Source organism: Falco punctatus, assembly GCF_963210335.1.
Source record: "Falco punctatus genome assembly, chromosome: 6".
NCBI classification, from domain to species: Eukaryota; Metazoa; Chordata; class Aves; order Falconiformes; family Falconidae; genus Falco; species Falco punctatus.
Genome location: NC_137585.1, coordinates 14356744 through 14383698, shown reverse-complemented (window position 1 = coordinate 14383698; position 26955 = coordinate 14356744). Strand labels below are relative to the sequence as shown.

Below are 26955 nucleotides of genomic sequence, written 5' to 3'. Positions count from 1 at the left end.
CAGATGGAAGAGGGAGGCAACGTCTCTGGATGATGTAACAGCATTTGGGAACACTGCACAGAGAATAAAATTTCCAATAACTTTTAACGTTTATGTTTCTATTCTACTAATGATTGTGGGTTCAAGCTGAAAGTTTACATGATTCCAAACTCTTGTCATCAGCTATGAATGCACTTGCAACTTGCTTTGTTGTGAGCTGGAATACGTTTTATAACTCAGTACTTATTTGTGGTTTACCATTCTGACTTTCTCCTTTTTTTGCTTCAAAACAGCCCTTTGTCCTTTACCATCTCACCAGCTTCTAAGTTTGAAACGCTTCCTACAGCAGCACTGGTTTTATTCGACACTGCCTGAGATGTGTCACGTTCCCACAGCCTAGCTGAAGGCTCAGCACTGATTTAGCATTACCCACCGTGTGCTCCCTGACAGTGGAAAGGGACACAGGGGAACTGCAGTGCCAACCACAGGAATGCAGCTTAGGAGGTCTTTGCTGCTCCTCTGCTTTCTACTTGTTGCTTCAGGAGCAAGTCCCTGTGTTAGGGATGTGAAATATAGGTAGAGAAAAACTGTTTGACTTGGTATGTGCCAGCTTTCTTCTCATGTTGGTCATGGAGAGCTTTCTCCCTTTTTTTGTTTCTGACATTACGGAGCTTTTTTGCTTTGATTCTCATCTTTATGTTTGCAAAATCTTCAGCATCTTCTCTCCCCCAGTTCTCTCCAGTCAGTTCTGCTCTGTTCTCACCTCTCTATTCAACAGCCCTTTTTAAAGAATTACTGGCAGCATCGAGGTACGCAAGCAACATCTAGCATGTGCAGTTCATTCAGTTTTTCACCCCTTCCCTAAGGAAAAGTTTGTGCATGCAGAAGAACGCTTTATTTCAGGAAGGCTTTTCTTGCATTTCTTATATATATGGTGCTATATATGCTGTGTTCCTGGATGAAAGGAGATTCATTTTCTGACAGTCATTAGTTTTCATGGAAGTCTATTATGCAGGCTGAGAAATCTGTCTCCCTTGCATATACGTTGTATCATGTCTTTCATCAAATCTTTCTCTGGAGGAAATGCAGCTCCACCTTCCCCTTCCCTGTGGCTGTCCCTCACTGTTTGCTGAACACTTAAGAGAGACTATGGTCAGTTAAGGGGGATTACTGCTTGGAGGAGACTACAGAGATAACACTTGGTATAAATCTATGTAGCTCCATTGGGTACATGGAGCTCTTTTTGGCTTTGGTAAGTGGTATTCACGTTTATGATGTTGGATTTATGATGTTATCCTCCTGGATGATAGATGTGTATTGCTAATGTGGTAATCCAGCTGGGATGGTGGCAATGACTTGTTATAAAACTAGATGGATTATATACTTGAAAATGTATTTTTGCTGCCCTGATTAGTGAGGTATTTTAGCATTTAATGTAGAAAAGCATGCATGATAACATTAGGCTTGTGTTACAAATGTTCTCCAAATTCTGGCATGTCACTATCACTATTCAGCTTTTAGTAGGAAAATTGCTTTGACCAAGCAAGACTATGGCTGTGCAGTACAGCTGCAAACACCTGAGCTGCTGGATCATTCTCATTAAATATCTAAGTTGTGTCCCATACATCCATTACATTTAGGAGAACTGACTCTGAAGAGGAGCCTTTAGGCCTATGCGAGCTAGAAATGTACTTACAGAAATCTTGATAGAATAAAGATCTATAATAAACAGTGTTCCTTGGGATGTGCATTCTTTGTTAATAGAAAAATTTATATTAATGGAAAGTAAAGAAAGAAAAAAGTGTAAATAACAGGAGCAGAAATGCATCCCTTTAGTAGGTAAACACATAAAAGGGTTGCCATGTGAGATAAGCATTAGGACATAAATTAAGCTTTGCCTGATCAAGATCCGAGTACAAATTTGGAGCTTCTTGGTTTTTTGGCAATGACCTAAGTCTTGCCACTACTAGACAGGGCACTGAAACAACACAGTCATTGATAAAAGTTGTCAGTGCGATAAACTAAATGAAATTCTTTTTTAACCTAGGAGAAGTAAGAAATTAATTAAGTTTGATTAAACTTTTCACTTCAGGCTACCAGTGAGATTGATGTGTGGTCCATATATATAGATAGTTGCAAATGGATCAAATTTCCCTGTTCTAATGTTCTGCTATTCAGATAATACACAGTAATTGGCAGTGTAATGTGCTCTTACACAGCTGCAGATGTGTAATGAAACATGACAGGTTAAGTGGTTTAAGTTAACTCATTTTACTCCACAATTGCAAAGGGCTGGGAGATCACATACATCCAGCTCATATGGCTTGGCTGACAATCTGGAAGCTGGTAAACCACAGCAACTTACTGATTACTTGTGATTACCTCTATGCAGTGACCAGGTAATACATTTGTCATACCAGTTGCTGTGAAAGAAGAAATTGGGTCTATTTCATGCCAGTTTTAAAATATTTAAGGCTGGAATAGCACATCATTCCTTAATGTTTATAATGACACAGGATACTGGACTTCTAGAATTATCTCTGCTGAAATTTAATAATTCTACCAACATAAATGGCTTCTTGGAGCTATTCTCTTCTCTTGAATGTTTAACAACAAAGATAGGGGGGAAAATACCTTAAAAATGTAAAATGCAGGAGACAGCAACAAACCATTCTAGCCTGTCTGGTAGAACAAGAATTACAGCCAGACTGAAAGAGGGTGGAAAAACTCTTCTGCAATTGACAAAGTCTATTTAGTACCTTCTGCATTCTCATTTTCAGGACTTCTGTACTAGGGATATGCTTTAGCAGACACTGTGTACGAAAGATGCTATTAATCCCAAAACCAGCATAACAAATGAGGTGCTGAAGTTGTCTGCTTTTCTTTTATCACCAAAAGCAGCACAAAGGATCTAACTTCGTTCTTGTCTTTGCATAAGGGACAAGGATAAGAAAAGATGTGTTCTCAAATAAAGTTGTACATGCCCTATTCCTGATTTTGTGAATCAGGTAGTCTGCTTGGTCTCTGGTCTAGATTACAGCAGGTTTTGTCCATGTAGCTTCACGTTGGCATTTTCTAACATGACTTATTTTATTATCCTGACTACAGTATAGTTAAGACTAAATTCACATCATGCTGTATTGTAGCCTTTCTGACAAAGCATTTCTAAATAATTTGGATGAGGTTTAGAAAAAGTCTTTTCTTCTTAGCTGATTGTTCATACTGCTGATGGGCACCCCTTTGTACAGAGTCCAGTAACTCCATTTCATCCTGTCTTTCCATGTGCTTCTTCCTTTGGCTATCTTTTTGTTTTAGGCTCCCTCCCATCAGGTATTTATATGCATTGATTGGGTCCCCCCTGAACTTTGCTTTTACAAGGCTAAAAACCTGCAGCTCTCTCAGGCTCCTCTCTCATGCCAGATGCTTCGACCCTTTAATCACCTTAGTTGCCCTTCCCTGAACTCATGGCAGTAGCTCCATCTCTCTCTTGTGCTGGGGAGCCCAGAGTTGGACAGAGCACTCCAGCTGTGGTCTCACCAGGGCTGAGCAGAGGGGAAGGATCACCTTCTTCATGCAGCCCCACGTACTGTTGGCTGCCTTTGCCACAAGGGCACAGTGATGGCATGGTTAACTTTTTGTCCACCAGGAGCCAGCTCCTCTTCTGCAAAGCTGCTTTCCAGCCAACTGGCCCCATTCTGTACTGGTGTATAAGGTTATTTCTTCCCAGGTACAGGATTTTGCACTTTCCTTTGTCCAACTTCATGAGATCCTGTTGATCCATTCTACACCATGTCCAGATGTCTTTCCTCTGGATGGCAGCACAAACTTCTGCTGTATCAGCCACTCCTCTCAGCTTTTTATCACCTGCAAACTCGGTGAAGGTACAATCTGGTTCATCACCTAGGTCATTAATAAAGATGTTAGACAGTATTGATCCTAGTATTGACTCCTGGGGTACACCATTTGTGACAGGCCTCCAGCTGGACTTCATGCTGCTGACCACAACTCTCTGAGCCCAGTCATTCAGTCCACGGTGTTGTCTGCTTGTCTGGTCAGTTTTTCTTCAGCTTGTCTATGAGGATGTGCATATCCATATATACATAGTTTAAATCATGAGTTTCAGAGTTTGACCTCTTGGTATGTGGCAATAGTAAAAGCAAATTTCTCAAGAATCAAGCCTTGTGCAACAAAATGCTGTGTGTATGAAAAAAAAACCCAACAGCTGGGTCCCAGCTCCTGAGCAGGAATATCTGTTTAGACTGTGTTCATATGAAATTCATTCTTCGAAGCCAAATGCATTTAAGTTATTTCATCAGCCTGTACATATGGCAAGTTGTATAGTGAAGACTTTCCAGAGGTTCTGTGCACAAATGCTTGGAAACTGAAAGTGAGTTTGAGGATTGTATTCTATGTCTGCCAAAATTGGCCAGTGAATTGTATTACACGATTCTTTTAAAGGTTAAAGATGTAGTTAATAAAGAATAATCTTTCCCCAAACACATATAGTCTGAATAGACAACACTAAAAGCTGAAAGTGGAATGATTTTTATTCCTATTTTACAAGTGGGCAGCTGAAAAACAGACATTAAATAGGTTGTTTTCAGAGGGAGCCATTAGCTATGCATGATCTTTTGAATCCTCACCCAAGGCCTAATCACAAAACAACTCTTCCTTAAGGGAGTAATTAACAACTGAGAGCTGAGACAAGTGCACTGCAGGGGTAGGCAGGCTGAAGACAAGGATAAGATTGGAACTGAAGCTGCTTAGAAAACAGATTCCAACAAAATGTCTCTTGCTGAGTCCTACTATGAATGCATTGTGAATAGAAAGAGACAGTTTAAATAGCTTTGTATAAGAAAAAACCCAAGATTGTGCCTACCAAGCTAAGTAAAAATATCTAATCATGAAATCCCCTGAAATAAGCTTACAATGAAGTCAGCTCAGTCCATTAGGTGCTGGACTAAGAGCCATGAGATTTGAGACACAGGCTTTCTTCAGTACTGTACACTCCAGTCAAGTTACTGCACTTTACTGTGCATCAGTTTCCCTGTTTAGACATTGGCCACAGCAATGCTTATTTTTTCATATAATCCTTTTAAGATAAAAATAATTTGATTTACCAGTTTAGTTTTGTCTCCTTTTACAGGGCTTTAAATTTAAATCTGTTGGCTGCAGAAAACTTACACCAGTATAGCTGAAATTCTAACATTATGTATCACATCCCTCTCACAGCAGCTATTTACACTGAATCCTGCCTGTTTATCATTGATAATTATTAATTTATATTTACTTCTGATATCAGCTGAAAGCTTAGAACATCAGAAGCATATGAGTCAGGTAAAATATTGTCTTTCTTTTCTTGTATTGTTTCTTGAGTTGCTTTACTTTTTAATGTAAATTATTCTGGAATGCATTTTTGCAAATGCCTTCTACAGCATCACATTGACTTTTCTTTTGCCTTGAATCACTGACCAAAGCTATTTACTGCCAAGCATATCCAACATGCACATGATCTCAAAGAAGCTGTAGAAAAACACTGAAGCACCTCTGTCTATTGTAAACTGAAATTCTATAAATGTCACGTTAAACTACAAACCATACAAAAAAAAATGCTGGGTCAAGCATTTCTTTCCCTTTCCTAGAGCAACTGTGAATCACAGTAGTTTACTACATCAGGATCCTTTTTTACCGCAATCTCTTCTAGTCATATTCCAACTGTATTTGTGCATGAGAAGTTGCTGTATATCATGTTATCAAACCATGAAAATGAACTCCTCAAAACCCCAATCTTTTGATACTGCTCATTGACTTACAGAGAGAACTCAATACAGAGCTGGCAGCATTCCTGCTTGACAGGTTCTTATGGCTCCTATTCAATTAAGAGTCAAACAAGAAGTTGCTACTCCAGCATATTGTAGTACTTTGAATACTGAAGAGGAACGGAGATGAAACTGAGCCATTTAAACTTTATCAATAGGAAGCTATATGTAAATTCTATAGAGGACTATGTTGTCAAACAACAAACAAAATGAGTGTGAGTAACCAGAAATATTAATATTGTTTAGAACATAAATTTTGACTAGCAGTAGATGGGCATTCAGTACCTATGCTTACAGATTATTCCATCTTCCTGCATAGTCTGCACTGGAGCCATGGATATAAATACCATGGCCTTGTATAATAAAATTGTTTACAAAGTCCTTTTACACCTCTTGGAAGGCAAATGAACAGGGCATTTCTTTAACATTGTTTAAAGAACGAGGATCCAGACTATGCAACATCTGATTCATATACCTCTTTTTAGGGGGTAGTTCTGGTTTTGGGGTTTTTATCTGGTTGTTAACTTCAAGCAGCATCTTTCAGAATTTACCATAAAGCATTTCAGCTACAACATAAAGACTTTAGTCAAAAACAGCATATACTTTTTGTCCTTCTAGGAACCATGCATTAGCTAGTGGGTTACAATTCAGTAAGTAAAGGAAGTCCTAACAGAAAGCTTTTTTCCATTTTTAATTACAACATTATGGACTAATTCATCATTTTGTTAGAAAACTTTTACCCTGGCCTGTCTGCGGTGGAATTTGGCACACTGATCAGTACAGGAGCCTCATTGTGTTATACTTCACATTCATATAAAACCACAGCTATTGCACCAAAGTTCAGCTGAATCTCAAGGGAATTAAACTGACTTCATGAAGTGATATTTCAAGACTCTAGATTTAGAGAGGTATTTCAACCTTCCCCCAAAAATCTTTGTGAGGGAAGAGCCTGAGCCTCAGCCATTACAGAGAGATCATTCTCAAACCTCAAATATTAATCAAGTTTCATGTCATTAAAATTCACTCTTTCTTGCAGACCCAGAAAGCTGAGTTTTATTTTCCTAGTAGAATTAAATTAAAAGGGCTTCATTATATGAATAATCAAGAGCAGCCTGAGGACACAAGTGAGGGATTACACCCACCACTTGGGGAGGCCTGCTTCCTCTCATCAGCGAAGGAACGGGTCATTGCATGGACACACATCATGCCAACACAGCTAAGTTACTTTTGTACAAAGCCAGTTAACAGAAACTGCAGCCTAGGGAATGTAGCCAGTTCACAGACCAGGAAGATTAACTGCCCCACCCCCACCGCCCACCCCCCATCATCTTACCTTTATTCTTCATGGAAAACATGTTGCTTTGGTCATAAATACAGCACACAATTACCTAACCACTCTGAATTACTAAAGATACTTTCTCTTCTTTCTATTCTATAACAGTGTGACTCCACATTATTATTGATGTTTAGGACAAGCCCCTCAACCAACAATGGATTCACTGAAGTAGGGAAATATCATTCTGTAAGTGAAGAAGTGTGGGACCAACCTACATTGACTTGCCTGGCACAAATGAACCATCAGAAGGGGAAGTTCTGAGAAGGCTGCAGCCAATGGTGCTTGCTTTTATTAGGGACATCTACACTATCATGTAAACCCAAAGAGGTTCACAAAAAGAAGTGCTTCTTAGTGGCTCTTACCAGTATGAGATGAAAGTTCAAGCAGATAACTGTAGATAGTAAGACATTTCCTCAGCAAAGAAAACAATAACTTCTGTGTTACAATGAGGCCTTTCATTTTAACCCCTGGCTCCTCCAAGTTGCAGATGTTTCAGTGTTCTGTGTTTGGGGTTTACTGCAGTGATAAGATCTTACACATGATTTCTGAGAGGAATGCAAGAAGAACTGGTTCTTCTGTTTGTAAGAAATTTACCTCAATGAAGCCATGCCAATTTATATTAGACAATGGTGTAGCCCTGATTTCTTAAGAAGAAAGTTATTTTTCCTTTTCTGATGTTTTCACTGCTTGACCTTTCAGGTTTGCACAAAATTAATTGCCACCAGATGATAAAATAAGTTCCAAGTTCTCATCTTTTTAACTGAGCCTTCATATTTCCTTATGGACACATGAAAGATTTCTAATTTAAGGAGATCAGTGGTTCGGTGAGTCATGCTGCACTGATCTGTGCACAGATGGGACCCTACTCAGCACGTAAGTCTGTTCCTGTGCTTAGTGAATGTAGGATGGGGATTATCTCCATCACATCGTTCCCTTTTTAACAAAACAGTTTGCAGAGCTCTTCTGGTGATTCACAGTCCATACGCACAAAGGGACTTTATTATGAAAGGAGTAAGACAGACCCTGAAAATAAATCCCAAGGCCATGTTAACAGGTATGTAGATTTCATGATCAGAAATGAATGCCCCTTGTGGCAGCAACAAAGGACAGAAGTACTTCTCCAGGAAGCCAAAGACATATCAAAGAGATTTCAGAACTGCACAACTGTACGAGGCATCTGTGTGGCCTTTGTGCAGCAGATCATGTGAGATGTAAGTCTCCTAGTCCCTTCAAGTATTCTGGGAAGACTTTGAGAGAAAGAAATGTCACAAGCGGTATTTCACCTCCTGCTTCAGTGAGGAGTTTTCTTCCTGGATAAATGGGAAATTTCTCCCTTTTATCTTCAGCCTTCTGATACAAATACAGTGCAGTAGTGACTGAAATTTATTTACCATTGGATGAAAATGTACATTGCCAGGATAGCCTGGATTTTCAGACACTGCCCATAACATTCTGTTACTAATATCAGCCCCCAGAACAACCACTTCTGAAGTCTGTAGTAGCTGACCAGTAACCTCTTTGAATAGATTTTTTGGTTTCAGTGCCACTCTCAATTGGACAGATGTTCTTATCATAACAGCAGTATTACAGCTGCTTCCCTTGTGGTTAACCTCTGCAGACCAGATGATGCATAAGACTGAGCAACAGAGGTGATTATAGTTCCTGTCAGATCATGTCTGAAGAACAGTGATGGACAGAAGGAAATTTTTTTCCATTGTTTCTCATTCCAACTTGTCTTTGCTTTCACAATATTTTATAATGCTGCATTTCTGTACTTCTCCATTTTTAACTGTCAGCTCTCCACCACTCTCCCAAGCCTTGATCACTTGTTTTATCAACTTTTTTTTAACTGCCTCTTCATTCTCTTCCAGATCTGCCATATTCATAGAATGCTTTTAAAAAATTAATTCACAAAGGCATTACTCCTCTTTCAGCACATTCCTCAAGGTCTACACCCACCAGGATACCTGCAGGAAATTACAAGCTAATAATAGCTATGTAGAAAACCAGTGAGGTTTTTCAAAATACTTTAAAACAGATTGTATGTTTCATTCATCTTTCTCACCCTTTGGATTAGATTATCTCTTGACTGTTAGATCACCACCATGCTTTTTAATCTCTTTATTAAACACTGTAATGTCTCTACATGGAGCTGGGCTGCAAATAGCCTATACATTTTAGCCCATGCCGTGGATTGGAAAGATGGAGCACAGCAGAGTATGGAGGGTTATCTCCACTACACCCACAACAGACAATGTAAAGAAAGTTTGGACTTCAGATCTTGGAGGGTTGCACACTTTGCGTGGTCTTTTGGACTCCAGGCCTTATCCTCCTCAAACCTTTACAGGCTTCTCACAGCCCTGGAAAGCCAAGGCTAAAATTTTGTTCTCACAGAGCCATCAACCCAAACTGGCTCTGGAGGCTTCTATGAATTACTCCTGAATTGCCCACAAAGCTACACAGAGCAAGAAAATTGGCATTGTTAAACAAAGACATGGGAATTTACATTGGTTTCTTCCCCTGTGCCTCCTTCAGGGAACACTAATTATACTGAGGTTAAGTTTGTTTGCAGTAACACCCTTTAAATCCAGTCCAGCTCCCCTGACTCAAGTGGAGTTAATGTGGATTTACACAAATGTAAGCAAGGATGAGATCTGGTCCTAATTTAGGACACATCTGCCAGCACAGATGGAGCTGAGAGAGTTTATTGTCATGTTAATTTTCTACCTTTGTTTGAGATTCTTCTGAGCATGGAACAAACCCAACAATTCTAAAATCTCACAACACAGGCAATGTTACCCCCACCTTATTGTGACTGCTGAACTCCACCAGAGCACAAGATGGCCTTGTACTCAAGTAAATCATGACGGCTTGAAGAACTAGCCTCATGAAAAATAATGGCTAAAATTGTTATCCTGTATCCACTTTGAAAGGTGATTAACTTTCTGTGATGAGCAGCTCTACTGACATACTCCTGGCTGTTATAAAATTAATTGCCTGAGCAACAGTTCGAATGACTGTAGCCCAAGGAGCAGTTTGCCACACTCTTCATCCAGGCAAGACTCCAAGAAGGTCATGCAGGGTTTTGCCTGAGTAATAAGTACTGGATTTACTGTTTGATGGCTGTGAATCTAAGAAATAAAACTGTTACCTTTAAATAAAAAAAATTGTTGTGATTCTGGGCCTTAATCTTTATTTTTTAGATTTATTTTTTTTTGTTGCCTGTTTTGAAGCTTTAGAAAGTGAATGAGGGAGCAGTGTTTTCTGATAAAACTCAGAAGAGTATTTTGTAGCACATGCAAGTGGCTTGCATGCCATGAAGTAGAATATTTATTTTTCCCTGCCAACCAATATGTCCTGGTGTCTATTTTCTGTCTAAAGGGGGAAAAAAGCTGCTGCTGATTGCTCTCGAAGGATTACCTGCCTAAAGAATTCAGGGTCTGGTTTTACAGGAACCACTGTTTGGAGAAAACATTGATTTTATGATGGAGAAAGAGATCCTGTTGTTCTTACTCTCTGCTTTTACTGTGGAGTCAGAACCCTTGCAACTTTTGTGCATTATTATATTGCTTTAAGGGGTAAAAACACTCTTGAGCAGATCAGTATCAAGTTTATACAAGTAATTCCCCTAGTGTAAATGTTAACAACCATATTCCTAGGAATAAAAGACAGAAGGGTAAGATCTTTTCTGGCTTAGTCTGATTTACCTGAGTATTTATGCCAGCACAGACTTAGACTGCATTTATAGAGTGAGAAGGAATAATACAACTCTTTCTTACTCTATAACAGTGCAAATGCAGGGTAACTCCTGTATTCAGTATTCTCCCTCAAAAGTAATGTGAGAAAAAAGTCAAACCAAACACGCTGAAGACAACATGCAGAATTTGAAACAAAATAAGGCACGTATGGGGTGGAAATTGCATTATAATCATTTGATTACATATTTCAAATTACATATTACAGATTTCTGGGGCCCATGGCATATCAGTAAAGGAAATGGATTCGGTAATGTAACTGTAGTGATATTAGTGTAAACCTGGAGTTGCTGCAGTGACATCATGTTAGCCCCTTTAATTCTATAAAAGCTTGCTGATACTTTCTCCTCAGCCTGTTTTAAGTAGGTGATCAATAATTTTGTAATCTGATCTCTTATGTAATAGACTATTCATAATAGCAGTTACTCATCAAGTATATTCTCAGCTGAGCAATTTGGTACAACAAGTCAGATTCAGATTTCTGCATGGTTTGCTCTTCACGTAGGTGCCCTGAATCACATTAGAGTTAACCAGAAGCAGAAGGCTTTTGTTTTTCAGGATGTAACCCAGGAAACACAATTCAGAAGGCAATTGTAACCTCTGTTAAGGCTGCCCAAATTTAGAGCTCTAAATCAAAACCATCCATGGTGCACGCTGGATGCAGGGTTCAGATACTTAGTTCCAAATTTTCCCTACATGAGAGATTTCAAAAGTTTTTAGACAGAAGAAGGTAAAGAACAAAGCCACCTATCAATAGCACAGGTAGGGAGAAAACCTTTACACCCACAGCACTGCTGAGAACTACACTGATGCCTAGTATCAACTGGAAATCAAAGCTGTAATACCCTTCCTCACCTCGGAGCAGATAATAGCTGGGGGACTGGCGACACCTGAGCAGGAGAGACAATTTGCGTATAGGGAGGTGCTGAGGGGGTGGGTAACTTCTAACTACAGGGGCCTTGTGGAAAGGAGTTGGTGTGGTTGACCAAGGAGCAAGTGGATCTGGGAGCTCTTCAGTGGGGGCTGCCTCTCAGCATTTTTTTTGTTGTTTTGTGACAAGTTTCTGGAGGGCTCAAGCATGTGCAGCTCTTGGGTTGTATTAGCCTTTTGCTGCTTGGGACAGCTGTGTGCAGGTAAGAGACATCTATCTACAGTCTTCCCCTCCACCCCCACCCCCCCTCTTTTTTTCTGCTCTCTATCTCTTCCCTTTCTGTTTCTTTCATGTTTTTTTGTTTTGTCTTGGGTGTCAACTTTCTGCTCTAGAACATGTGTTGGGAGAGGAGTTTAGGGCTTCAAACGTGCATTCTGCTGCAAGATTGGTAAGGTGTCTCTACCGTAGCTAGGCTGGGAAAGAGGAGGAGCTGCTGAATCTTTCTTTTTGTTTGTAGTTAATATTCCCAGGAGATGAGTTGGGATGAGCTTGTGTGGGGAGAAGGGAGTGTCTGATATAAACTCTATTCCAGTACTGCTTGCTCTTTCCAGTGCCTCTCCCAGACAGTTTTCCCTTCCGTAAGGCTTTGCTCAGTCTCTCACTCTTTATGTTAAGTCTAGTCTTAAAATGCTTACTAAGACTCCTTAGTGCTAAAGCATTCTAGAACTGACAGCATTGCTTTTGTTGCTGCCACTGGAAGGGGGAGACTGTATGTGTGTTCAAGCCTCCCGTATAATGAGGTCTTTGTCCTTCTGAGGTGGTGAGCCATATTTTTGAGAAGCAACATCTCTTACCTCCCTCCCTAAATCCTTGTCCCCATGTTGATTAAAGCAAAACCCCCTAACTCTCAAAGTTTCACCAGGCAGGTGGGCTGTTTCCTGCTCAGCTGCAGTTCACATCCCCCTTTTATGCTTTTATGTTGTTAGCACTGCCAGATCCTCCCTTTTGAGTCAGAGATTGCAGGGGGAGAGGAGAAAGGTTTTTTATACTTTTTTGGTAACTTTCTGTTCTAGATCAAAGCCTGAAACCTCAGCTTGCAGCCCCTCAGCTTGCTACAAACAATCCCACTCTTACTACAGTTGCTCTAGAAAAACCTTTCTGTATGTTTGACAGCTCATTGTATCCAAATAAATCTTATGTCATCAACCTGTATGCAATGAAGGAATCGGGTGAGTATCCAGCATTATGCCTTTCTGGAAGATAACTACATCGTGTGGCTATTGCAAGCAATTCTTCACAATATGATGGGAGTGGGTCTGAATGGGAGCACAGAGAAAAATTTGTAGATGTAAGTTATGTGCGAGCTGAGCCTCTGGCCTCTGTTTTCTCTAGGGTATTATAAAATATATAAGTAACTAGTATTTCAATGGGACTGATTAATGATAGCAAGTGTTAGTACTATGCTAGCTGACTCCCAGTATGTGTGAAGCAGCACTATCAGCTACAAATATTTGCCCAAATCTTGCTAATGAAACCAAGTGGTCCACAGTCCAATACCTTATCTTTGTCTAAATGTCAATGCCTTGTATAAAAGCCTGAATTCCCCTAAGTAAACCTGCTGAGAGAAACCCGGTAATTGCTGCAGTTTGCTTCATAGTTAGGGTTGCCAGCCTTTGGAAGGACTACCTTTATTTTTCTGTAGACAAGGCAAGCCATGCTAGACTTGCAGTCAAAGATGCCTGGCTCATAGGTTCATTCATAAAATGAATTTGATAACTGCTTGGCAATGAAACATTGCTGGCAGTGACCAAGAGCTGCTTTCTCTGTTCCCTGCTGTTCTGGCAGACTCTTTTGAATGCCAGCTAGAGCTACTCCATAAGCTGACAGAAATAACTTACTTCCCTATATCATGCCTTCTACCCTGAAGGCTCTATGCAGCCTCCTTTTCTGAGAGGCACAGAGAAGACATCTTGAGGGGGCAGTAGAGAAATCAGCCAATAAATGAAACGGTCTTAAAACTTTCACTGCTGATTGTTGCCACTTTGGGTAAGGTGGAAGGAGGAGGCCTTGGATGGGTAGATGTCATAACCAGAGACACCATCCCATACAGCTAATATAGGCACCAGTGAATCCACAAAGTTCTGAGACACTTCCATGGCCGAAGTGCACATCTTTGTATGCCTAAAACAGGCTATAAGTGTGTTATAATAAAAAGGCTGTTGATACCTAGTTATACCTGCAATTACGATATTTTGTGTTAGAGATTACATCAACCACCCATCTGCAGATTCTCTGGCAAAAGTTCCTACACAGATGGGTGAATCCCTACAAAAGGGGGTTATATGCGGAGAAATCTGCTGCTTTTAAGGCAAGCAGATGAAACCTTGTTACTTGGCAGACTGGGAGGAATTTTGTTTGGATTTGTCTCTGGTCTGCAGAGAAACACATTGGTTCACCCTTGGATGTCTCCTGGAGCAGGGAGAAGGAAAACTTAAGAGAAGTTAATTTTCTTAACACCTTATCTTCAGATCTGCTGGTAAGGAAATGTGTCAGCCTGCTACAAAGCCGAGAGTCTAGCAAATTTCTGAAGAAGTAATGGAACTTTTAGCTCTGATCTTGTTAATGTCATTATCAGACTTGATCTACCTAGTAAAGTTAAAAAAAAACAACCAAACAAAACCCAACCAAACACACACACACTCACCCCAGAAGAAAAAAAAAAAAACAACCACAAAACAAACTTGCTTAGTTTTAGTTTTAAGCTCTTACTTGCTTACCAGAGCCAAGCTGAGTTACTGGAGACCTAACTGTGACAAGTGTTACAATTTTGGGAAGCAAGCCTAAGAATAGAGCATGTCTTAGCTAGTATTTTCTTTCATGTTGTTGACTCCCATTGAAGAGAGGTGTGTCAGAGCTCAACTAACTTGAGCACTGACCCTTAAGTTTTATTTCTAACCTTTGCTAGAAACTTCTCCCTTTTAAAACAGGTTTAATTTTGCATTGGATAATAGCTAAAAACTTCTCATGACCAAGCAGTTGCAAGAACTCTGCTCCAGAAGCACAGCAGAATGCTTCCAAACCGAAGTAGTTCCTAGTGCATCACAGCTTTGGGAAAACTAGCATTCCTTTACTGCTGACAGCACTGAACACCTACCTGGAGGGGGCTCCCCCAGAAAAAACTTCGACCTGCGGTTGCAGAATTTGGGAACATCTCATTAAACTTGCGCTTTGGCTTTGCAGCAGGAAAGGTTTGAGAGCTGCAATTGAGCTTTCAAACTATGCTGTAGGGCTGGGTACAGATTTACACTTTGCTTGAAGCAGTGAGGACTTTCAGACTTCCTGAGGCATGCTGTCTGGAAGCAGGAACATGCCTGGATGGCCAGAAATGTAGATACTGCATTTGTTTACGCAGCCTCTACACACTGGTCTGTGTACTGTGTAGTTCTGGGAGGTCCAGCTGCTGTGTGACCAGAGGTCTAAGCGTTTCTGCTCTAGGAGACAGGAGAGTTGTGACTCTAGAAGAATTCTGCCTTGGTTATGGTATCAAATCTGAGATGGCAGGATTTACTGAATGTTTACTGGAACCCTATGTGGCATGGAGGAAGAGCAGCCTTTGTGACCCTACTCAATCAGATTCTTCTTGGAAAAAAAGGAATTTTGGGAGGGTGACTTCTAAAAAGTCTTGCTCTGTGATACGCTGTGGATCCTTCACAGTTTCTGAGGGACAAGTGTAAAGAGCTTCATCAACAAATAAGGAGAAGGGGGTAGGATCACTACACGGCCAAACTGGTAGCAGATTTTTTGTTTCCCTTTTGAGTGTTTTGGGGTAGTTGCCAAATAAACTCGGTGAATGGGAAGAACTGAACTAGGTCTAACAACCTTGTTAAAAAGCATTTCTCCTACAGCAAGTGTGATAAGCTCCCTGGTGACTGATAACAGGAGCAAACCACTCGACAGCACCTTCCAACAAACAAGCGGGGGGCAGCTTGGACCTTACAAGGCTGCCTTGTTCAATGTACCCAGTTGCACGTCGCCTCCTAAGCTTGCTGATGTAGGAGATGTCAACAAAGTTTCCGATGTCCTGAAACAATACCTCTTCAGAATTGGGGATGATGGGACTTGTTTGTATGACCCAAACTTCCTAGCTGTCTGTAACCCACCTCTTGCACCAGACACGACATACAGGTATAATTCTTATTTCTTACAAGGTGATTGCTACTCTTAAAACACAATAGGAAGCAATGTTGAGCCTGTTATGTTCCTTTGTTATGGTGTGACGTGAATTACCAGTCCCTAACTGAAATGCTTTATTGCAAGGGGAGTTAGGAAGATTGCTTGCCTTCGGTCTAGCACCCTGAAGATGGTGCTCTAACAGCGGTGAGTGAGCTCCATCAGGTTAAATTCACGGATCAGCAGGAAAATTCACATAAGAACTGCTGGTTCTATACCTGTGTTGGTGAAGGTAATCTAGTAACAGCATCTGATTAGAAAGTGCTGGTAGAAAAGGATTTTCACTGGAAAGTGATGTTCAGAGTATTCACAGTGTATTTTGTGTTAGATGATTCTGCCAAGTTGCAGACATGGATCTGGCTCTGCTGGCTCTGTTTTGATGGGATTCTGCAGAACCAAAGTTCTCCTTGGTCTCCAGCTCCATGAAGCCCCTAATGTTACTGGACTTCACAGTAAAAGCCAGGTGGCTTGCAGACTTGTTTGACCCCTGTTGTCTGGGGAAGCTGGCCATCTGGGGAATCTGGGTACCCTGACAGTTGTTACCCAATACACTTGTTTTGCTGTTGCCAGATATTTAAAAGCTGTAGTAAAAATGGCAGTCACACAGAGCCATATCTGCTCTGGAAACCTGATGTTCTTCTGAAATGAAATACTATGGGCCTTTAGTTTTGCAAAAACTGTCTTGCATCAACTGTCTCTTCAGGACATTTCTGATAACTCAGACTATTGTGGAATGGAAACTTAATTTCTTTGCCAAATCTCATGTCTCTTCAATAATCTCCTCTAGGAAGGAAGGTGGCAAAGATCTCTATTGTTGGACAAAATCTTCAACTTCCCTATGGAAATCAAAACCACTCATTGTCCTAAATAAAGAGACCCTTCACAACAGGGAATAGCAAGCTTGGAAGAACTGTTGGAAAGCTATCATCTGCCAAGGCGCACAAGAACAAAGTGCAAACTGTGCACAACATTTGAAATATCTAATCTAACACTTTTCTCCCACAGGTTTAAATATGTGTTGCTAGAGAGCACTGAAGGTATTGTGAAAGACCAGACTCTCTGGTCTGATCCAATCAAAACCAGAAGAGGTAAGTCTGTGGCTTTGCTCAGATCTTCTGAGTATCTGTGCTTGCCTTAGGACACTCTATGAGTAATACCTAGTCCTTCCTTAAAGTTTTAACAATTTTGTCAGCCTATCAATATTGGAGTAGCAGACTTAAATATGGAATAATTCTCTACTTTTGTGTATTTCAGAACAGTTCTTTTAGTAAAGATAAAGTTTGTACATGCAGTTTCAAATTTGAGGTGTGTCATGGTATGTGGTTCTGCTGACATTTCTTAGTAGTACAGGTACTTGTCATATTAGCTAACCTGCTGAGGAAAACTTATAGACCCTAAATGCTGACACTGAGTCTTAAAACTGTTTCCCATAAATTGTGTTTCCCATAAATCATCTAAGACTTCAGGTATAGACATAGTCATTTGGCCTCCCCTAAATCACCAGTTTTCTCCTATTTGGGAGGGGTGTTCATGGTCAAAAATAGATCATAGAAACATTCCTTCCATGTTTTTCTAGTTAAACTTCCCTTGAAAATTGATACCTGGCCTGGTCGAAGGAGCGGAGACATGATTGTCATTACATCAATCCTGAGTGTTCTTGTGTTCCTTCTGCTTGCTGGCTTTCTTGCCTCTATATCCTCTGCTCTCAGGTAAGTACTGCTATACCCTACAACTTCCAGTAAGAGTACCTAAGCCCTCAGTCATCAGTCTTCTTCCCTATGGCTCCAAGACACTGTTGCTGGTCTTGTTTGAGATGACAGACCAGATGGTGCCCTCCAAATTTTGAAGTTTGTAATGGGAAAAAGACTACTTTATCATAATCTCCCCTAAGACCAACAGGTCTTGTAATTATTACACAGGTTTAAGCTTACTAGCTGCTAGACTTTAGTAAGGACTACTGGGAAAAAAAACCAGCATTGTCGTGCATACTTAAAGCTTCTGTATTCTTTTTTACATATTGCAGCTTTCCATCTACTCAGGAGTTTGGAAACTGTCTCAAGGTGTGCAGGCATTTGTAAAGATTAAATAGTGTCCTAATAAATGCCTTGATTTTCATTTATTTGCTTCCTCCCCAGGAGAAGCAAGTTACCCCTTTCAATTAATAAGTGAGACTTTGCTGGAGCTGTGTAACTCAACTAGTCTGTGCATATTTCCTGGTCTTCTGTGCCTCCTGCCCTGGGAAATCAATGAGGCCTGACTGATTGTTAAACTGAACTTCTGGAGGGAATGAACTAAATTTTAGAAACGGTGGGTGTCAGGGCTGCTAACACCCACTGGCATGGTGAGGTGAGGCTTGTGCAGGAGGGGAAGCTGCTCTCATGGTGCAGCACCGGTGTCCTGAGGATCCTAGCAAAGGTGCACCTGGAAAGCTCTGCAATCAGCGCAGCAGTGCAATGAGGCAAGACTAGACCCCTTGCTGGGCTTTGGTGACAAAGACCATACGCTGCCGAGCATCTCCCTGTTGGCTTTCCTTCTTCCTCTCCTTGCACTGACTGTGTTGCATTCTCAGCCTCTGCAGGGGAAATCTTTCACTTGAAAAGGGAAATCTTTCAGTGGGACCACCAAAATCTTTTCACTTGAAAATGATGCAAGTGCTGTGTATTCATTCAGGTCTGCCAGGCTCTCCTGGATTAAAGGTGTGGAAAGCAAAAACTGCATTGCAAATTATTATTTTAAAAAAATAATCTATGGGCTTCTCTGATACTAAATTATTTGAGTAGCAATCAGCCTTTACAAAATGTTGTGACACTAGGCTCCACTCAGTCTCTACTGGAACTTAATAAAGCCTTTCACTTGCCCACCAGGGGACCAGAAGATTCTTCTGCAGAGACAAGGTGTGTGTCTCAGACTATTCAACAAAGTGAACAGAGGCCACAGTTAAGCTCTGAGTGAACAACCTGATTCAAGCGAAGAGTGGAAATGCAATTGAATTGCTACATGTGCTAGACCTATGGGACTGTCTCTTCTACTCAACACTAGTTTAAACAAGCTACAGAATGCAACCAGCCAACTGAAGATGAATTGCATGGATGAAATAAGGACAACTTTTTTTGTCTTGTAGTACACGATATCTTGTCTTGTCCTAATGAGATCTGATTTAGTTAATTGCCTTGTATAGCACATATCAAATGCCCAAAGAATCTTCATGAGATCCTTCAACTTCAGCGGTGTGATCAGAGGTTGTCTAGTATATTCATCTGGAGTAAGCACTACTGCAGGCCTCTCATCTGCTTCTCATGAACAGATGAACCTGATATAGCTATTCCTGTCTCAACCTTTTTCTATAGTAACTGATGAAGAATAAAGAAAAACAGGTTGCTTTAGGAAAAGATGTTCTGAGGGAAAACTAGGGATTGAAAGGTAGACAACAGGGAGCTACTGCTGCTTCCTCAGGACTTTAGTGATTCTTTCTATTATAAGATTTCCCTTTTTTCCTCTCCTTCCCTAAAAGAAAGCAAGCAAGTTCAAATTGTCCTGTATGTACCAAAGTAATTCTGATCTCAAATACTTAAATACCCTCAAACAGCTTTGCAGGAATGAAAATTAACAAAATCGTTTCAAAGAAGGCATTCTTTCAGAGATCCATACAACTTGTTGGTAGGCTAGTGAAGGGAAGATATTGCTCTAGTGGGACACATGAGTATATTCACTGTTGTCAGCCTTAGCCTCATTTCTGACCTTCACCTTGGGCAGCTGCAAGCCAGCACTCCACATATTAGCATCTAGACTGGTGAGGTTTTTTAAGCTATCTCAGTTGGTGATTAGAAATAAATCTTTGCCCCAGGATTGAGTTATGTACTGCTTTTTTCCATTGATGCCAACTTCCATATACAGTTTTGTGTCTACAAAAGACTTGAAGATCCAACTTCAAAGCTGTACCTTATTCCTGTTGCATATGTACAAGTAACTGTCCTATTGTAGCAAGCACTTCTGCTAAGCACAGAGTTGTCACTGGTTGTTATTGATGTTTTCCTACTTTATCAGTATATTTGTTAAACTGTCTCAAATAATAAAGGATTCTGTTTTAACAGAGGTAGTTCACTATCACTGTCATGACTGGATGATCTTGCACTGATACTTATTTTAGGAAGTGGGAATTATTCCCTACAGAGTATGATAAAAGCTTTGTGTGAAGTCAAACACTGTCAGGATGGAATGTTGAGATGTAGCTTAGTGATTGCAAAATTTGCTATTTTAAACTTCAGGACTCAGGCCCAAGAAATTTGTACACAAGCCCCCAGCGTCTGGGTATTCTAACTACAACATGTTAAATCTTGCCTACTCTGCCCTGGTTTCAGCTATGCAAGGGCTGGTAGGGGGGAGGGAGAAAGCACTTCAAGGGAGAGATGGTGCTGAAGTACCTGGAATGATATTTTTTTTTTTTCTGGGTTTTGGCTATTGGTGCCTTCCCTGTAATTTTCTGCCATACAAGTGGCTCCAAATGCCATTCTGAGGTGCTTTTTCATTCATGTATTGAGTACTAACTTGGAAGCAATGGATATCTGAAGAAAAAGGGAGTATGAATTGTAGGTGTGCAGTGCTGAACATGAGAGTACATAACAGATCCTTGGGGTGTTTTCTTCCTTTATAAAGCCGAAGTAGTACTTCATTGCTGTAGAGGGTTCTAACTCCTCGCTCTGACCCAGTGGAGAAACAGGCTATCTAACAGTAGGATTAGTAAAATTAATGAAGCCAAATAAAGTATCCTTTCAACTGCAGACAATCAATACATTATATTAGATGACATATCAGTTAATTCTGTTACTGGAATAAGTTCTCCTTCATTTTGTTTAAAGAAGTTGCTTGAGTCTGTCAGCATGTATAGCTATCATTTAAAATGTGGCACTAGAATAATCCAATCTGTTTTCTGCCAGTATCTATTAAGACATTCACATCAATCTGTTTGTCTCTCACTCAGCATATAACTTGTTTTAGTCAGTTTAATCCTGCTAATGGGCCTAGTTGAATAGCTTGTATTTCTTCTTGTGCTTCTCTGAAGTCTTTCATTTAAAAGATCTTCACTTTATTTTCTTTATGGAAAAAATCAAAATGGATTGTTTTCAGGTGTTTTTTTTTATTCCCTCCACCCAAATGAAGCAGAACTGTCTCAGTTGCTGTTACATTGCCATGATACAAGCTTCGGGTTTTTCACTAGTTTTTCAAAACATCCCCAGTGTTCATAAAGTTTGTGTGAAGAAGAATATTGTCTTTCAGCAGCTTCAGATCTCAGGACAATTGTTTCTCAAAGAAAGAGAAAGGAAGAGAAACTTTTAACATATTGTGATTTTTATCAAAATTTCCTATTTAAATATTTGGTTGAAAATCTCAACTCAAACTCCTTTTCCTATACAGCCTTGCTTTTAGACAGGGAGACCTACACTTGGAGCAGCTTTAACTTTTCATAAGTTCTTACATGTCAGCACCCGCTTGTTATGCTGTGAACTGTATTTCAGAACTGTGCCCAGTCAAAACAGTCATGATAAATACCAGAAGAGGGTCATAACTGCTTTTGCCTCTCCATTTGGTATTTCCACTGATCTAAATACTGACTTCTTTCTGCTCTACTTTGGACTCCTAGTTGAAGAAAGGGTATGGAAATTCCTGTTTGGAGCCTATCAGAGGTATGACTACAGCATTTCTTTAGTACACAGACTTAAGAAACAGAGAGGTTGGGGGCCACTGCTTCATATTCGAAGGAATGAGGATGTAAAAAGAACACATTAGGCTTTTGCAGAAGTTGTTGCCAACCCTGTCTGGTTTTGTTTAGATATGCCTTTCAGTCAGCCTGCCACACTGAAGGAAGGAATATGTACAGATAAAAAGTTTCTGAACCTTATGTATTTACATTAAAAGCATTAACAGAAGTGAGACAAAACTGAACAGTGATATTTGCTGGGTGTTTTCATCTATTCCTAGTTGTTGTCTTGGGCACTGATGATAGTTATCATTCCATTAATGACCCTGCAAAATGTATTGAAAATGCTGATTGCAAGTGGCTATGTGGTAGAAAATAAAGATAAAAATCACATCTACAGAGAGTCCAGGAACAGTTGCTGAAGTCCTGCTTACATTTAAGACTTCAAGATTGTGCTTAGGTTTTTGCCAACGTTACACGTGATGGTTATGAACAAGTTGAACTTGAGATCTCTTTTCAAAAGAAGCTTTAGGACAGCTTTGAGCCATGCCTGCTGGTCTGCACTGAGATGAATGTAACCCTAATAGCAGTATGTTGCCAAGAGTATAGTTGTATACTCCATTTCTGGTATCTTTTACTTGGGTCCTGGTATTTCTCTGCGCACAAAGTGATAAGACAAACTGTGCTGTGGAAAAACTAGTGCTGGGATGAAGTTATTGTACGTATTTTTACCTGTAGTCTAAGTTAAGATTCAAATGCCTGGTCTCCAGGACTGAAAACCAAATTACATTCAATTCCTTTTACATCATTCACTCCAGCATGCTCTCAGCTGAGGTCCTAGCAGAAACACTGCTTTAGGCCTCTTTAGCAGGTAGACTGACTGCTACAGTTGAAAGCTAAGGTTGTCCACTAGCAGTTATGTGACTCAACTTGTCTGTGGAGATGCCTGAGCTTGGATGTGGAAGGAAAGTGGGACAAAGAGTGAGAGCTAGACAAGATTTCTGTGGTTTGTTCGGTCCTAGGTCTGTCTGCTGCTAAAACGTGGCTGTGCAAGTCTTGAGTTGACTCCTTTCTGTGCCAAATATAACTTTTGTGAGGCATTTTATAAGCATATTGTTAAACTGTAGTATACTGAATAAAAATAACTTTTTAATGGGGGGTAAATGAGCACAGATGGTGAAGACATGAATATGGAGTGATGTTATGTTGCATTTCTTGAAAATGGATGTGTTCCTAAAGATGATGCCCTCTGCATTTTCAAACCAAGTCTCTTCAGCTCTATTTTCACTAGGACAAATGCATAATTAATACATGGGCAGGGTGAGGGAAGAGGTAATTTCATTCAGAACTACTTGTCTTTCATTCAGAAAGTGATTCTGCAGACTATTTAATCGAAAGGTCATTAGTAATGTTAGAGACTTAAAAAAAACCAACCTTCTTAGATAAAGGAAGTAGCTTATTTGTTTGTAACAGGTGGTATTTTGGTGCAGGCTACAGAAAACCAGCATTCTCAGAAGCTCCTGGTAAGAAACTCCATATTATACTCTCATTTGTATGACAACTGGGCTGGCAACCTGGCAGATGCAATATTTAGTACTCTTTTTCAGATAAGTTGGAACATATAGCATTCAGTTGTTTGGATGCTGAAAGAACCATGACCAGTTCTGTCTGGACATTGATCTCGAGAGTGCTAGTTGTCATAAGCCAAAACGCTGCCAGAAACTAGCCCAACAGCATGGGCAACCATGGGGCAAATCACAGGTCCATAACTTGATCCTGCTTATTAATGATTATTAACAAGGAACTAATAATAATTAATAACTAATGATTTATTAACTAATTAACAAATAAAGTCAGTATGAGCTAAATCAACATCTTACAGGCTGCACCACAGCTTCTACTCAGCTTAGATCAAATACAGAGGCCTTTTAGTAGTCAAATTTCTCTTTTCTGGATGCCTTTGTTCACAGTCAATAGCCTCTATATCTAAATTGTAAAGCCCAGCTACAGCCTGTTCATGCTGAGGTGATACCAATACCCACCCACTCTTCCCATCTTTCATTTCTGCAGGGGAAAAAACCCTTATTCTCAGAGGGCTCTAGTGTGCCTTGCCAGTTCTTCAGTCTGTGAGGTGAGAAACTGAGTGTGAGCATGTCCTGCCTCATGGCGTAAACGTAGCCAGAAAGAGAAGAGCTGTGGAACAATGTAGAAAGAAGGCAAGAGCTGGAGGACTTCATGAGCTCAAGACATCCCATGCCCCAGGAAGCTGCAGACCCAGGACAGTGAAGAGCATGACTGGAGGGTGAGCACTGACAAAAAAGCACAGAAGTCCTGAACGGCTTCTGCACTTGGGCAAGCTTGCTCCAAAGGGTTGATATGGAGAGGCTGAACTTGCAAAGCACGTGCACACACACAGTACACACACATATATATGTATGTATGTAGCAAACTTTTCTATCACAGTAGAGTTCCATTAGAACTCTGTACTGTAATTGTTTTAGAGACAATAGAAATTGGTTTTGGTTAAATACTTCATTGATCTAACATTTTTCCCCAGACATATAAGAGCTTACCTGCAGGCAATATATTACATTGGCTTGATTATACAGACACGAAAACTAACTTAGTAAATCCAATGTGATATCTTGATGAAAGGAGTCTTGGATCAATTTACATCTAATTTTACTAAAATAACATTGACTCCCTGCTGCATTGACTGAGTCTAACCTTACTGAACTTAATTTCCGTGGCTGATGTAATTCATCTAAATACATACTTTCAGCTAAACTGCAATGAGGCTGAATACACAAGTATTTAAATGCATGTAAAACCTTGTATTTAAATTTTTAAATACCATTTATATTCTTACACTGAGACATAAAACCAAAAAAGGTAGTTTTGAAACCCACTGCACCTTCTTTAATGTCTTGTAGTTTTGGGTTGTTGGGGTTTTGGGGGGTTTAGGGGTAAGTTTCACATAGGATGGGTTACTTGAAGGGCAAGAGGCAAGGTCAGTGAGTGCTGCTCTGCTTTTTGTTATTAGATGCTTACTGTTGTTTGGTTTAATTGTAGCAATATTTCATGAAAGTAAAAAAAAAACCCCAAACAACAACAAAAAAACAACCAAGGAGCCAAACGATTATTTCTTTTCAGATAGCAGGAACTGCAAACATAAAAGAACTGGTTTTGGAAATAATACAGTGTGAAGAACAGTGAATCATGGAGGTAGCACAAAGAGTTAGAAACAATGCAAACTGGATGGCAAAGATATGCAATTTATGAAGTGTGTGCAGTGACAGTGTTTACCTCAATTTTCCTTATGGAAGAAGTGAGTTATATCAAATCTCTAGGCCTAAGATGAACAGTGATGATTACTTTGAACCTTTAACTAATGTCCTCCAGAACATAATATAAAGCTCACTATTAATTGAGTTATTAATATGGGAGAAGGCACAGCTTCTAATTTTTTGAGAAGTAGTATTTCTGACAGTAATAGACTGGACTTTGCATCTCAGCATCTATATGCATGATGTACAATAGCCAACTAAGAGCCTACAATCCTGGGCGTGTACCCTTTGACATTCTATTTATAGCCTTGAGTCAGAGACCATCATCTTCAGCCTAATAGATTCAAGTCTGATACTTCATATCAGTAGGACCATTTACAATATACTGTAGTGGTCTCAGATATTTGATCTTCAGAGTGGCTGAACATCAGTTATTCTGCTGACCCAGCTCTGTGGGCTTCTTACTAACATGAGTCTCAGGCCTCAGCCCATTTTCAGATCCAGACAGCTATGCTGTAGATGACCTGAGGAGCTGCCTGCTTCTTATGCCAAATTACAGTGCCATTTTATCTCTTAAACGTTCTTTGTTGTTCAAGTTGTCCATTACAACTTGAAATGTTTTGGCTAAGGCTACTTACACTTTTCACATAACTGATTAGTTTTCACCTAGACTAGTTTTTACTGCTTGTAGATCTGATTTCAGTGACTAGAATTTATTTTGATCTTTTAACAGTTGCACTTGCGTCTCAAAAGCTTCTATGATCTCAAGGAGGAAAGATGCTAAATAATTTTTGCACAAGAAAGCAATGTTGAAAATTGTTACGGTGATGCCTGAGTGCATAAAATAGTAACATAACAAGCCTCTGCAAAATTCCGTAATAACCTCCATATAATGTATTACCTATAATTAAGCAGAAATTATAGAAATGGCCCTCAACTTCAACTGACCATTCTCAATTGAATTCTATTCTCAATTGAACTCATGAAAGGCCCATTGAATTGAATGGGACCTCACATGTTTAAGCACAAACAGACTATTCCTTTGGAGTTGATCCAAAGTCTACTGAATTAATATAAAAAACATTCTGTATATATGCAGCGGACTTAAAATTAATCTCTCTCTTTTTTTATCTCTCAGGAAATGAACTTTTACAATACCTAAAAATTAGCTTTAAAAAGGGATTGGTGATTACCTTCATAAAGTGACAACGGTAAATCAAGGTGCATGGCAACCCACAATAACAAATAAGAAAGAATTATGATAATAGAAATGTAGCTGTAGTTCTCAGATAACCCATACTGAGGAAAAAGATGCTCTTCCAACCTATATCAGGGAAAAAGGTTTGCAGCACTCACATGGAACACACAACACATGGAATGTGCTGACTGATTCAAAAGCAATAAATACAATGCAAACGTAGCTTACACTTTTGCTGAAATAAGGAAACCAAAACAACAACCCACAAATTATACACCTGAAATACATTAACAATGATCTATTAGCAAAGTTCTTTTGTATGTCTTGTATTTACTGATAACATTATTTACAATTTACTATTTCACTACTCAGATTCTCACTAGGCATTCACATTTTTAGCTGAAAAATGCACAATAATCTTTTTATGGTTGTGATAAATTATGTTGTTTGGCCTTTCAACAAATGCAAATTCTTTTCCTACCTCTCCCACTCCATCTTCCTTCTCTCCCCAACTCTCACCCCGGCCATTACTTTGGGTGTCAAATAAAAGTCAGTGATATTCTTAATCTAAAGATAACAACAAATATATTCTAATGCAAATTGCAATGACAACTGAATCTTCATTGAAAGGAAGACTATTCTTTAATTTTAAAAATAGAGATTCAAATTAGTTGCTTGTAAAGATGAATTATTAAAGAAGCCAAAACCACATCATAAAATGTTTAGTAAGAAATTTTTAATACTTTCTATGTACTTTCCGGGTTCAGATAGACCTGCTCTATACT

At 39.7% G+C, this 26955-nt stretch overlaps 1 protein-coding gene across 1 annotated transcript in view; it reads left to right on the top strand.

Annotated features, from left to right (window-relative positions):
• UPK3A (uroplakin 3A) overlaps nucleotides 1-26320 on the top strand; it is a 53006-nt gene extending 26686 nt beyond the window's left edge. Inside the window, exons 2-7 of the mRNA XM_080390850.1 lie at nucleotides 11950-12022; nucleotides 12834-12989; nucleotides 15666-15945; nucleotides 16996-17078; nucleotides 17567-17699; nucleotides 18855-26320. Coding sequence (XP_080246976.1) covers nucleotides 11950-12022; nucleotides 12834-12989; nucleotides 15666-15945; nucleotides 16996-17078; nucleotides 17567-17699; nucleotides 18855-18942 — 813 coding nt within the window. The 3' untranslated portion in view covers nucleotides 18943-26320. The remainder of the gene's footprint in view (nucleotides 1-11949; nucleotides 12023-12833; nucleotides 12990-15665; nucleotides 15946-16995; nucleotides 17079-17566; nucleotides 17700-18854) is intronic.
• Nucleotides 26321-26955: the final 635 nt, after the last annotated feature.